Genomic DNA, 15,483 nt, shown 5'->3' on the forward strand with positions numbered 1-15,483 from the left:
CAAGCCATTGTCTTAGTTCAATCGATGAAAGGTGAAAAAAAGAAGATGAAAAAGCATAGTTTTAAAGTAGATTTGTCAAAACCAATAGTGTTGCCCAATGTTGATATATCCAGATTAAAGGGGCAAGCACTCATTGATTTCGGTGAACTATGCAAAGCCAAAGCCGAACAAGAGAAGCAAATGGCTATTCAAAAGAAAAATAAAGTACTTCAGAAGGTGAAAGCACTCTTAACCGACATGCTACCTGAAGCTACAGTGATAATAGATGCAGCCATCCATGTTCAACTGGATGAACTCCTAACCAAGATAGAGACATCTGGAGTAGATGCATCGGAATATTTGAGCAAGTTAAAGGACAAGGAGCTCACTGCTAAGATGGTTGAAGAGGTACAAAAGGCTATAGCTATTGATAAAGTTCAACTTGTCAAATTTATTGTTGAGTTGACCCCTCAACTCAAGCACATTCTTTATTTATTTCAGAAACTCTGTACATTCTCTTTATTTATTAAAGATTTCAAGAATAAAACTAAAGTGATTGAGAAAGAGATCACCGATCTCTCTAATAAGTTGACCAATGAACCTAATTCTATTCAGAATTTTTATACCAAGCTACAACAGCTCATGGCTCAACAACTGGAACTAAGGAATGAAGAACACAAGATAAGGATGGACATAAGGACACTTCAAACATTATTCCTTCCTCATCTTTCCTTCGTCCAAGAGCAAATTAACAAGGCTACATCCCTATCCACTCAACAAGAGGGAAGCACATTAGATGGACTCATTTCACTGTTAACTAACATTACAGCTCAGAATTCACTCATGGACAATGTTAAGGATGCCCTCTCTGCTGCTCTCACCGATGCCCGAACAAAGTACAAATCTATTTTTGACCAGTTGCCACCACCGAATGGTAACTAAATTTTGATGTTTGTCAAAAGGGGGGAGTGATATAGTATCAAAGCATCAAAGTATCAAACAAAAGGAGTGTAGTATACAAGGGGAGTATATACCGAGCAAAACAGAGTATTCAAAATAGAGTCAATTTTGACAGAGCAGTGAACCGAGCAGTTATCACAGAACATTGATCACTGAGCATGCAAAATCAGAATTTTGTACAGTATATTGATAAGGGGAGTATATCTGAATATACTATTTCATTGACTAATGTATATACTGTTTGTTTAGTCAATTTTTTTTGTAAGTATATAGATTTTTTGAGTTATGACTTTGAAAGTAGTTTTGTCAAACATCTCAACTAATGTCAAATGGGGAGATTGTTACTACTTATCAAGTTGTCATTAGTTTTATATCCAAAGTCATTCTATATACTCTGGTCGGTTACTACTACCGAAATATTCAGTCGGTATGAACAGAACAGTCGGTTAAAGAAGAAAGTATTCACAGAGCCCAGTATGCACCGAGCTGTCTACCGAGTATCATTCCATGTCTACCGAGCAACAAAGATGATACACCGAGTTGATATACACCGAGTGAAACGTGTTACCAGATTCATTGAACCTGGACACACATATGAAAATGTGTTACAAGATCGAGGAACATAGAACCATTATCACATTGGAAATTGCACTTAAATATTGTGTATGATTTCGAGGTCATTTATCCAATGAAATATTTTGTATAGTTATTCATTCGATAAATCATGTTTGTAAGATCAAAGCAATGAATCAGATCACTGACATAAGAGATCTATTTATATAACATGGATTGAGATCAAATATATACATGTAGTGACAGATAGAGATATATAGAGGTGTATGAAGCAAGACATGTGTGATACATGAGAAAGCACTAAGTGTTATGACTGTTACAGAGACACAGAGGTCACCAAGAAGGATTTCAGAGAACAGTCAAAGAACAGAGTAAATAGAAGGGTTTACCGAGTTACTTTATGGGTTACCGAGGTATGCTATAAGCAAAGTAATCTTATTTTGAGCACATAGAATCTGCTATAACATTCCAAATGTAAAGTTGCAGATATTTGTAAAGATTTTATTGAAATATTTTGAAGTTGTAAGAGAAACCTTTAGCAGGGGAAAAGACTCTAACCAAGTCTATAAATTGTAAAGCCTCTAACTAGGTATATCATTTTAGTTTAAGTGTTGTAAAATCCTTAGCAAGGTAGATCTAACAGATCCTGATACTCCTAACAGGGTAAGCTATTAGAAATAGCTAAACATGTAGCTCTAACCGAGCACTCTTTATTATTGCAGTAGTGAAGTTGTGGGTGCCATCCCCACCATAGTTTTTCTCTCTAATCAAGAGTTTCTGCGTAACCAAAATATATGTGTTATGGAGTGAATCATGTATGATTGTTATTTATTAGTTTTAGCTTTATGTTATGTCGCAGCAATTTTGGGTTTATGCATAACAGTAAAGATATTGTTGTTAAAAGGATTTGAAGTACTGATTCACCCCTCCCCTCTCAGTACATTAGCTTCCCATATTGGGCCTAACAATGTGAATTTTGATTGCATTGTGAAGATTAGTTCAACTAAGGCAGTTAGGTATATACCTAAGATTATGAAGCCCTATAATCCGATATGTAAAGAATGTCAAATGGGTAAATAGGCCAAAAACCCTTTTAGGAGTATACAAGATAATTAAAATGATGTTTTTGCTCTTATTCATACTGATTTATGTGGCCCTGCTAAAATTAAAAATTTTCATGGTAATAGATATTTCATGCTAATCATTGATGATTATTCTAGAATGATGTGGGTTACTTTTTTGAGAGAAAAATCTGAAGCATTTGAAAAGTTTAAAATCTTTAAGGCTAAAGTGGAAACTGAGATAGGATTGAAGATTAAATGTTTGAGATCAGATCATGGTGGAGAATTCACATCCGGTGAGTTTAATAACTTTTGTGGCAAGCATGGTATAAGAAGACAATTTTTTGCTCCCCAGACACCTCAACAAAATGGAGTTGTGGAAAGGAAGAACATAACTATCTTGGATGCTGCTATAATAATGACGATGGAAGCTAACCTACCTCATATCTACTGGAGAGAAGCAGTGAGTACAGCGGTTTATACATTCAATAGAATACACATCAAAGGAGAAACCGGTAAGACACCTTATGAATTATGGTTTGGCAATATACCTACAGTTAATTATTTTAGAATTTTTGGTAGCAAAAGTTATATCAGGAGAGATGATATTATTGGGAAATTTGATTCTAGATGTGATGAAGGCATATTTCTTGGTTATTCTAATGAAAGCAAAGCATATAGATGTTATAACAAGAGATTGCAGAAAATTGTGGAGAGTGCTAATGTCAAAGTAGATGAGCTGAACAGAAGTCAAATCAGAATTTATGAGAAGGAACGGGTAGTGGAAATGATTATATTTGAACCAGTAGCACCTTTACCGGAACAAAGAGTTGAACCAAATACTCCAACAACATCAGACAATTCTACAGTGACTAAAGAATAGGGAAGAGGAACAGAAAGTCAGAAGACTCCTAGGTATGTGAGATTGAATCATTCAAAAGATCAAATCATTGGGGATAAGAGAAATGGAGTAATGATAAGAAGAATATTTGAAACTAATGAGGTATGTTTAATTTCACAAGTTGAATCGGTATCAGTAATTGAGGCATGTAAAGATGAACATTGGTTGAAAGCTATGGAAGAAGAATTAGATCAGATTGAGAAAAATAACACATGGACTTTGGTTCCTCGACCTAAAAATAAAAATATTATTGGAACTAAATGGGTTTTTAGAAATAAATTAAATGAGGATGGTCAAGTTCTAAGGAATAAGGCTAGATTAGTTTGTAAAGGATATTCTCAGAAGGAAGGAATTGATTATGGAGAGACTTTTGCACCTGTAGCTAAGATTGAAGCTGTAAGATTATTTCTTGCCTATGTTGCTTATAAAAACTACAAGGTCTATCAGGTGGATGTTAAATGTGCATTCTTGAATGGGGATCTTGATGAGGAAGTTTATATTGAGCAACCTAATGGGTTTTCACTATCACGTGATACAAACATGGTTTGCAGGTTAAGGAAAGCATTATATGGATTGAAACAAGCACCTAAAGATTGGTATGCAAGGTTGGATAAATATCTTTTGAAGCTTGGTTTTACTAAAGGCGGTGCTAATAGTAATTTATATTATAAAATCACTGATGATGACATACTGATTGTTGAAGTATTTGTTGATGACATTATTTTTGGAGGTGAAGATAAATTGTGCATAGAATTTTCTAAGAATATGGAGAAAGAGTTTGAGATGTCTATGATTGGTGAAATGGAATTTTTCTTAGGTTTGCAGATTACTTAGACTGACAAAGGCATTTTCATCTGTCAAACTAAATATGCTAAGGAATTGTTGAAGAAATTTGGTATGGGATATTCTAAACCAGTAAGTACTCCTATGGTTACAAGTGAGAAATTGACAAGAAACGATGTTTATGCACTAGTAAATTCTACAAGATACAAATCTATGATTGGAGGTCTACTTTATTTGAATCAGACTAGGCCTGACATTATGAATGTTGTTTGTATTGTTTCAAGATTTCAGAGTGATCCTAGAGAAAATCATGAGATGGCGGTGAAAAGGATTTTTAGATACTTGCAAGGTACATCAAAATATGGCTTATGGTACCCTAAGGATGATAACTTTACTTTATGTGCATATACAGATGCTAATTGGGTTGGAGATGTTGATGACCAGAAAAGTACTTCCAGTGGAGCTTTCTTTCTTGGAAAGAAGTTGGTTTCATGGATCAGAAAGAAACAGTCATGTACTTCTTTATCTACTGCTGAAGCTGAATATGTTGTTTCTGCTACTAACTGTACACAAGTTTTATGGTTGAAGCAAATGTTGAAGGATATAAAGGTGGATTGTGATGCACCGATAGTTATTTACTGTGATAACTCTGCTGCTATTGATATATCAAAGAATCCTGTGTTTCATTCTAAAACAAAACACATATCTATCAAGTATAACTTTTTGAAGGAGAAGGTGGAAGCAAATGAAGGTAGACTAGTTTATGTGAACACTAATGAGCAGATTGTAGATATTTTCACTAAACCTTTATCCAAGGAATCATTTGAGTACATGAGAGATAGATTGGTATTTTTTGCCCCTCCAATAGAGACTTGATTGATGTGGTTTGGAATCAATCTGGCATGCCTTATCTAAGATACTATTCATTTTGGCACTAATGTGGGATGCTACTGCTCAGGGCGAGTAGTCAGCTTTGATTTTCAGAGGCTTATGTTTTTCTTTGATATTTCTGTCAGATTTATGGCATTGATGTCAAAGGGGGAGAGATATTGATGTGAAAAAGATAAAGAAAGAAAATGAAAAATTCAAAGGGGGAGAGATAAGAAAAGTAAAAGGGAGAGTTATTCAAAGCTATATGTGGGTGATTGTTGGTTGTCTTCCATAGGGGGAGACTTGTTTGGCATTTCTTGGTACTTAGATGTTTTTCACATCTAGTGTTGCCATCAATGCCAAAGGGGGAGATTGTTGTCCATTTGATGAGATTGATTATGTGTTGCATTGATGTTTTGTCATTGATGTCAACACTAGATGTTTGGATGCTTTACCGACACCCTTTTGGTCCCAGTAGGATAAGTAGTTTTTGGTTAACCTGGATCCGATATGATCTGCCAGGCTCCGGTATAGTCTAGTGATGGAATTGTCTTGTTCATGATACTTATACTCATATTTGGTTAGTTGGTTTTGGTTTGGTGATTGAAAGTTGTCCTTCTTGCTTAGAAGATTGGTTTCTGGTTTCGGCGAGGGTTTCACTGGCAGAGCTTTTGATGGAGATCTTTGATGAATTGCATAAGTGGTGTTGGTGCAGCTTAAAATGGAGTTTCGGGATGTTGTTAGTGATCATGTTCGAGACTTAGTGGATGGAGATCATTGTTGAAGCGTGTGGACCTATACTCAGTCCTGGTTGATCTAGGTTATGGATCGGCTTTAATGTAATGTGTGGATAGGATCTATTGATGTATTTTTGGGATGTCTTATGTGTTGATATTACTTGTTTGGTCTAAGGCCGATATGGTTTGTATTTATGTAATCGGTTTATTATCTGGTGGCCAACTTGATTGTTTATGGTCAAGGGTTTGTATAAATAGATGTAAGATCTCATTGTAGATAATCATGGTTAATGTAAGAGGTCATGGTTAAGGAATGTAATGTATGAATAATGTAATATCATTCAAGCAGAGGAGTTGGTCGATCATTGGAGATCAAATTGGGTTTATGTAAGAGGATTTAGTCCTCTGGTATTGAGCTTAACCGGAACTGTACTTAGGCATAGGAGGTGCTATCTATTGCAGTTCAACACTTCTCTGGATTGTAGTCTGGATTTGTATGTAGTCAGTGAGGCTACTTTTGTGATGAGTAGTGTGCTCTAGGTTGTTGGCCTTCCTGCAAGTGCAAGCCCCTCAATTGTAATTCACATACTTAGTGCAGAAGTATTATCTAACTGTGGGTAGGCTTCCCACCATGGTTTTTCCCTTTACTAGGTTTTCCACGTATAAATCTTGGTGTTGTGTGGATGGCTTTTATTTTTTTATTATTGTTTATGCAAAATTGGATTAACTTCTATTCTGGTATTAAAGTTTTAATTGTTGAATGTTCTTGTAATTTGTGACAAATGATTCACACACACCCCCTTCTCAGTTGTCTTCCGGTTATCTGAACTATCTAACAATACTAAACTTTGCAAAGCACTGATCAGAAAAGAAAACTGCAAACCGGATCATATGATATGATCAATTAGGCTTTCTGAATCACCAAATCCAATACAGAAAGATGTAATGATACTTGAAATACACCATGCACCAAATAATAATCCCAATAAACCAATCTCCAATCAACAGAATAATAAATCACAATAATATGTAGACATCAATGACAACAACATATCCTAGTAGCAGCAATGTCCAACATTTGCTTCAACAGAATTTTAGGAAAGATACAACAGACAATAATATTTATTTCAAGTTTGATGGAGATAAGTTGTTAATTGTTATAGTTTATATAATTGATGACATTATATTTGGAGGAGGTGATAGTTTATGTAAAGAATTTGCTAAAGAGGTGCAGAAAGAATTTGAAATGTCAATGATTGGTGAGTTATCCTTCTTTCTTGGGTTGCAAATTATTCAATCAGAAGATGGAATTTTTATTTCTCACTGGAGCAAGTGTGTGAAGGAAATGTTGAAGAAGTTTGGTTTTGATGATTGTGAATTGGTTACAACTCTTTTAACCATTGGATGCAATTTGAGAAAAGATGATGAGTCTATGAAGGTTGAACAAAAGAAGTACAGGTCGATGATTGGTGGTTTGTTGTATTTGACTGCGTCTAGACCAGATACCATGCAGGATGTTTGTCTGGTAGCTACATTTCGGGCAAATCCAAAGGTGACACATGAGCAAGTTGTAAAGAGAATTTTCAGATACTTGAAAGGTACTATGGATTATGGATTTTGGTATAAAAAGGGTGGAGATTTTATGTTGAAAGCCTATAATTATGCAGATTGGGCTAGAAGTGTTGATGACCAAAAGAGTACTAGTGGTGGTGCATTATTTTTAGGGGACATGTTGGTATCTTGGTTCAATAAGAAACAAGATTCAATTTCTCTATCTACTGCTGAAGTAGAGTATATTGCAGTGGCATCCTATTTTACTCAGGTAATGTGGATGAGACACTCTCAAGGATATCAAGGTAACATATGATGAAGAAATTCCTATTATGTGTGACAATAAAAGTGCAATAAACATTTCAAAGAATCCAGTTATGTATCCAAGAATAAAGCATATTTCAATCAGATATCATTATTTAAGGGAGAAAGTTGGTGAGAAAGAAGTTTGATTGGAATACATTTCTACGAAAGAGCAGGTTGAAGATATTTTCACTAAGGCATTGGCAAAGGATATATTTGAGTTTCTTAGGGAGAAGCTTGGGGTCATTACCCTTCCTTCTTCTATCTAGGTGCATTATGGGGATACATCTTTCCAAGGGGAGCTTTCATGCCTATTTCTTTCTTCTAGATTGATGTTGTGGCTACTCTCAAAAGGAGAAGTGGTGTGTGCTTTGTCCTTGATGAAAAAGGGGGAGAGATTGAGCAAGTTTGATATGTTGGGAATAAATTGAGAAAGTTTGATCTTTGGAGAAGAGATTGAGTTAGCAGTTTGAAGATTGAGATTGGGAGAGATAGTGTAGAAATGTGATGTATATTTTTAGAGAGATATTAAGCAGTATTGAGTTGTAGGTATCTTCAAGTGTTGTCATCAATGACAAAGGGGGATATTGTTAAAAGTATATGTTGATGTGTTGTTGTGGTTGTCATTGATGTCAAATTTGTTGTTCTAGAATGTCTGTGGTGCAGATTTATCATACTATGTTGTTGATGTTGCAGTTGTTCTATTGGTTGTTTCAGAAATGTTTGGGTCTGGAATCTATTGTTGATGTTGAGTTTTGTTGTTATCTTCATTAAATATAGTTTCAGTATTATGGATCTGATGGTTTTGTGGTTTGAAAACATATTTACGTTCTCTGGGTGTTGTGGATTTGATTGTTGTTGGTTGTGAGATTCTATGTTAGACCTATCCTTAGGTTTGAATATGGTTTGTGGAAGCGTATTTGATATGTTATGGGTCTCATTGTAGCATGTGGTGATTTGGATTTGAGTTATGTGCATTGGAGAGTATGCTCTTGACTGTTAATTGCTTATATGGATGTGCAATGTGTGGACATGTTGTTGGTTATGTTTCGGTGACTGTGGATCAGTGAATTGATCTTTGGAAGTTGTGTTTTTGTCTCCTCTTTCTCCTGGAGTAGATCAGTGTGTGTATTTTTAGTTCAAAAATTGTATTTTGATTCAGGTCAACTTGGTTTAAGCATTGATGATCTATCTTGTATATAAGGATGTGTATGATTGAGTTATGCAAAGAGGAAAAAGAAGGAAAGTGTGATGAATATATATCCAAGGATAATCAATGATGTTTGCTAAAGAGAAGAAGAAGATTTGTGTTCAAATGATATGCAAGCCATGTTGAGACTATGACAGAGATTTGAGATAGAGTGCTGGCAGTTGAGGTTAGAGTTGTGTGCGTTGATGTTGGTCGCTTGATGCAAAGTTCAAGGGAAGCTTCATGATTAGGAGATCCTTATTTTCATATCATTTTTGTATCTTTCCTTGAGTGCAGTTAACTTTAGGTTTTGAAAGTCCTCTTTGTATCTTGCCCCATGAGAAGAACTAGCCTTGTTGTGTGAGTCTGGAGCAGTTGGAACTTTTCTTTGTAATATGATATACATGGTGGATATATTTTGTGGGCAAGTGCTAACCGTAGTTTTTCCTTATTTGGGTTTTCCACGTATAAATATTGGTGTTCATGTGTTGGGTGTGCGTTGTTGATTAATTATTTATGTGCTACATTTAATTTTTATTTTGGACTAATTCACCCCCCTCTCAGTCCTGCTTTGGGTTCAACATAGGGCACTCAGCACAGGAGTTCAACACTTTTAGGCTCAGTTTGTAGATTCGTGTTCCTTTCTCTATCCTCTTTCTAGATGTGACCTATTGTATTTTTTTTTGTTCTATACTTTGTTGTTATTGCTAAAAGTTATCATTTTCCTATCATTAAACCTAGATTTTAAACATGCACTTCACAATCTCAAATCCATTGCAATGAAGGAACATAAACCTAAGTGTTTATCTCTCCTATTAGGAATGTAATTGAACTTATTAGTTTGCATCCATAGGCCTAGGAACTCATTTTCATACATATCATTTTGGTGAACCCAATGTACTGCATAACTTATGATTTCCATTTACATATCTGATTTACATGCATTTAATTGGTTCATTCCTACAATTTCTTAAATCTATTGCTTATGTACTTACATTACTTGTGTAAAGATAGATAGTCCATTAACATATCATTTTGGTGAACCCAACTTGTCATACATTTTGCATAACTTCTAAAATTAAAGCATAAATCTAATTTACTTGCATATTTATTATTTAGATGCAATCATTTGTTAAATTTATTGCTTATGTGCTTGCATTGGTTAATCAATTACAACATTACGCATTGCTTAATTAATCATACCATTGTTATCTCATATCACTTAAGTGGTTAATTTATTGCATATGTTATGGTTTAGAAAGCAAACATGTGTCATTGATCGCAGGGGAACCTACTAGCTTTCTCTCCAAGCTTCCCAATCTCAAGCTTTGAGGATAAAGATATTTGAATGGACATATTTTACTATATGGTGTACTGAATATAAAAGGTATAAATGCTTTCTAATTTTCCCATGGGTAATATTAAATAAAGTTGAGTACATATGCTTTGTGAGTTATCCCACTAGTTAGTTATATCAAAGTAATCAGCCCACATGCATAGAATGGTATGAGTTGTCTTTGACAAGACTCTGTTTTGTAATGACATCCGAAATGGAAGCTATATTGAATATTTGTAATTCCAGAGTGAATGCTTTTTAGGAGGTTCTCTACCAGGTCTAATTATTTCTCATTGTTTCTCTATTTTGATGTCAAATTAACATCAAGGTCTAATTGTCACCAAGGAAGTCAAAGAAATTTTTCTTTATATGTATAGTAGGCCCCCAAAGATGCTTTTCATCACCACCCTTTCTCAAAAGTAAGTACACACACTAGCTAATAAGTTTTGTAGGAATAAAGGGAGAACTTTGTAATTGACAAAATCATGCATAAGAAAGTTGTTTATGGAGCAAATTATAGGCACGACATGGTGGAAAAATACTCATAATTCATTCATCCCACACCTTTGTCAACATATTCAATTTCTAAATCGACATAGCACCATCTTAATATATCAAAGCATATAACATTACGAAAAGTCAAACATTCTATATTAATCATTTCACTCTCATATTACCCTTTTTTTTTTTTTTAATCTTTATCTTATCATTAAAGATCTAATTTTTATTGATTACTTTATGTTTAATCAAGCTATGTAATAATTACATAAAGAATAATATGATGATTCATTAACTATTTGAAAAAGCTCAAAAGAAATGACAAAGATTAGTGAAAGTGAAGGCATAACCACCCACTCATTTATTATTAATTTTGGGTTAGCTAGTATAAAACTAGATACAACCACACCAGTTTTCGCGCCGCCATAAAAGGCCTCGAAAATATTTTAAAATTCCCTACCCCGATACACAGAATGGATGCTGCTTTGGCCCAGGTGGGAAAACCAAACCAGTGAAGGTTTTTATATCTTCAAGGGAAAAAAAACGCTCCTCTTGCTCTCTGAAAACCTTGATAAGCTGTAAATTAGCGCTAGAAAAAGAAAGACTAGCAGTACAAAACATGAACTATATATTAGAAAACAAAGCCGTCCAGTCAATATGCTGTTTTGAAGGGTTTGTACGTTTTCAAATCTTGAATGACTCCTTCAATTGCCCCAACTGCAGCTGCTAAGGAGACAAGGAAACAAACGCCGCTCAAGATCTTCAAAAGCCACCATTTGGATGAATAAGGTGCAATCTTTTGTTGGGCTATGTACATTTCCACTGGGAAATATACTGTCAAAGGCCAAAACCCTACTGCACCCAAAAGTGCCACAACATCATTGAAAAAGGGCAGGAGCATTGAAATAACTGTGGTGGTGATCACAAAAATTGTCCTCCAAATCAGCCTGAAAAGACTTAGTTTGTACACTCCATATTTTGGCATTTTGACATCATATTCAATTTTAAGAAATGTGCTTTCAGGCCACTTACGGAAGCACCATTGTTCAATGAATGCAAACAGGGGTTGTGAAAAAACCTGCACAGAAGTGTAAGACATTGAACTGTTTGAATGTACTGTATAAATTTTCTACAGTAATGGATGAAAATTAGAGTTTCAAAGCATGCCCACCTGATATGCTCCCACCAGGTGAATAATAATGCATACATTGGCTATGTCAACAAGCCAGAAGGGCTCGTAGAAGCCAAACCCAGTCAAAAAGTTGCCTGGTGCATGGTTGCCAAAAGCTGCATAGCCTAGTAGACCGCATAACATGTAGAACATAGTTGTGACACTAATCCCTACTGCTGTGGCTTTCTTCATCGTCTTGTTCTCTGCTGGAGGTGTTTTAACAGTGTCCTGAAACATATTGCAGGTGTGGTTTATTAGATGGGAGGTGGAAGGAAAAATTGTTGAGGCTTAAAGAAATGATGGGTTGGGTGCATACCTGGATCTCAATTAAAATCATGGAGAACGAATAAGCAAAAGCAATGTCTCCCAGAGCTTGGAAGGCCCTCCAGATCTTTTGGGCTTGTGTGACTGTACCTATTGTCACTCCTGTCAGAGTCCCATGGAGGTTTCCTTCTGCAATTTCACACCAGATTCTCATCAAGATATAATAACAGGAACATTTTTAATGCTGGTTGGCATAAGTTTTCTAAAATTCATAAAATTTTTGAAAGATTGTTTTTGAAATCAATTGAATATGTTTATTTTATCGATATTTCGATTTATTAAATCACACTCATCAATCTATCAATTGTCTTGGATCACACTAAACAATCTATCATCAGAAAATATAGATAGAAATTCTCATGATAGACTGCTAAGCATGATCCAAAATATGATAAAAAACATACCCAGTTTATTTTCAGAAACAATCTTTCTGACTTTCTTTTTGTTCAACAAAGCAGTTGACAATGAATAGTTTGCAGAGTGTGATTAGAAATATCGATAAAAACATACCCAATTGATTCCAGAAACTTTTTTTTAATGCTGTGTTCATATTTGGCAAGGCTAAGAGAAGCCATAACCTACCTGCCATTTTGCCAATAGCAAGGCCAAGTCCTATTGAAGAATAACTAAATGACATAACTGCAGCAACTATAGAAAGCCACCAGAGCTTGTCGAAGTTTGGTATTTGAGATAAAACAATCTGTATGATTCCAAATAGAATCATGTAAGGGTTGTTGGAGGGGTGGCATGGAGCTTGCCTCCCATGCTCATGGAAACAATCTGACCGCTTGATAGCCCTGAAATTGTCCAAGAACGCACCTTTAGCATATATGTCTAACTATAAACAAGAATTCACCTTTGGCATATATTTAATTCAAGTTTTGGAACCAAACTCACGTCATACTGATAGATGCTGTGATGGTGTAGCCGATTGAGGTTCCATATAAATTGGTATACTGTGTCAAGCCGCAGAGCCATATTTGGGTCTTTCCTGAGAATCAAGATGTGACAAGCTTCTTATTAGGAAGAAAAAACATGAAAATCCTATATTAACAGTAGTTATTGGCAAAGATACTAGTTTTTTCCAGCCATATAAAACTACATGCATTCTATCACGACTCAATGGGTTTCTGCTAGCCATGCAGCTTGTGAGCTCTTTTTAATGTCAGAGAAATGATCTTGGGATTTGAAGGGTATTTGAAAGCCAATTTCAAGATAAAATTTTGGGAAACCCAACCAAAATATTTTTCAAGACCATTTCGCATTCTATTCACACACACCTAAATTTGCTTTCACAGCATCCATGTAGGTGTAATTTCTTTTTCCTTTGACTGGATCAGGAGATCTGTAGCAGTCTGTAAGTAAGGTGGAGGTATAAAGAGTAACGAAAGAGAAAGCAATGAGAACTCCAGGTCCTATAACCCATCCCAATTGAGCCGTAGCCCATGAGAGTGACAGCACTCCTGACCCTATGACTGCTGTGATAATATGAGCACTTGAAGTCCATATATTTCCTGTAATTTACATTTGCACAGAGTCAGTAATCCATTGAGACTTTCATCCACACAATCACAATCTGAAACCAAGAAAAAACTTATACCCACATGGAAGAAAACTAAACTAAACTAATTCATGAGTCTACCTGTTCTTCTAGGGCGTCCATCATCGTCGAAGTCCTTCAGAATTGGACTGCTGCTGTAATACTCATCTGATGCATTGTGTGTAGTTATCTGCAGGGAAGCCATTTGAGGGCCCTCTCGATTCATACTTAGAAAATTCTTTATGTAGGCTGGGATTTTACCTTAACAGATGATAATCCACACAAGAATCATATACCTAGAAACATACCCACGCAAGGACTATATAGTCTACCAAAGCACTGTTGGAAATTATGAAGAGACTCAAAACTTATCCTTATCAGCGTACTGATGCCCTCACTGTTAATTAGCGATATTTATGCAAATCGTAGGTGGTAATCTTTGAGCCCATGGACCGTATGCCGACCAATCCCCAAGCAAAATTGTGTGGTCCTGTGGCATTAAACGTCACGTCCATACCTTCCTTTCTCCCTTACAGATCAGTCTTAGCCCTTTTTGTTATGTACCTACCCACTATCATCTCTGTAGAACCCAATTGAAGAGAATCTTGACAAATCCATAATGCACAGAATAATTGACCCTACCCTACAATCAAAACCAAGCATGACGTAGATACTTACTTGTCTCTTGTGTTGTCTCCTACACAGCACAATACCATTCATCTCCCCTTAAACACAGCAAACAACATGGGTATAATGTATAATTATTTGTATAAGCTGACAGCAAGCAATTATAGAAAACCCAAAAACAAAAATTAGAATCTTGAAATTGAGGAATTTGTGCTGTTCAGTGTGAGACATAATGCAAATGGGGACATTATAAACAATTGGCTGAAGATTGTTTCTAGAAACAATTATATATGTATTTGTATCACGTTTAAAATCACGTTCAATTATTATAAGACGAATACTGATGTGTTTTTGTTGGCCACTAATTGGATAAGTCTCATAAGAAGAAAAGTAATGTATTGGCAAATTTGGATTGGATTAAAACTATTTAACCAACCCCACTATATGTAAACTTAATCTCAAATGACTCTTATTTCAACAGAGCGATTAGTTAAGCATCTAACAGCTTTGCAAGTGAAACTATTCTAGAATCAATTATATATGTTTTTTTATGACATATGAAATCACCTTCAACGATCAAAAAAAAAAGAGCTGATGTGTTGGCTAATCTGGATTAGATTAGAATAATTTAAACAACTCCACTATATGTAAATTTCAAATGACTTTTATTTCTAGAATCAATTGTATATGTTTTGTATCGATGCTTGAAATCATTTTCAATGATCAGAAAAAGAAAACTGATGTGTTGGCAAATTTGGATTGGATTAGAAATATATAACCAACGAAACTATATGTAAGCTTAATCTCAAATGACTTTTATTTCAACATACTGATTGGATGAGCATCTGAGAGTTTTGCAAGTGAATTTATTCTATCAACGTTTGAAATCACATTCAACAATCAGAAAAAAACAAACAAACAAAAAACTGATATATTGGTTAATTTAGACTGGATTTGAACTATTTAACCAATCCTACTGAATGCAAATTTAATCTCAAATGACTTTTAGTTCAAGATACTGATTAGATAGGCGTCTTGGACTGTTTTACATTTGAAACAATTCTAGAATCAATTGTGTAT

At 35.1% G+C, this 15,483-nt stretch overlaps 1 protein-coding gene across 1 annotated transcript; it reads right to left on the minus strand.

Moving 5' to 3' along the window:
* Nucleotides 1–11,069: 11,069 nt before the first annotated feature.
* On the minus strand, nt 11,070–14,168 carry LOC131073831 (amino acid permease 4). Its single transcript, XM_058010347.2, has 7 exons — nt 13,879–14,168; nt 13,517–13,750; nt 13,134–13,227; nt 12,819–13,033; nt 12,229–12,365; nt 11,913–12,140; nt 11,070–11,819 (listed from the first exon to the last, which is right to left on the minus strand). The coding sequence occupies exons 1-7, from the start codon at nt 14,000–14,002 to the stop codon at nt 11,394–11,396; spliced, it is 1,458 nt and encodes a 485-aa protein (XP_057866330.1). The 5' UTR covers nt 14,003–14,168; the 3' UTR covers nt 11,070–11,393.
* Nucleotides 14,169–15,483: the final 1,315 nt, after the last annotated feature.

Source organism: Cryptomeria japonica, chromosome 6, assembly GCF_030272615.1.
Source record: "Cryptomeria japonica chromosome 6, Sugi_1.0, whole genome shotgun sequence".
Taxonomy (NCBI): Eukaryota; Viridiplantae; Streptophyta; class Pinopsida; order Cupressales; family Cupressaceae; genus Cryptomeria; species Cryptomeria japonica.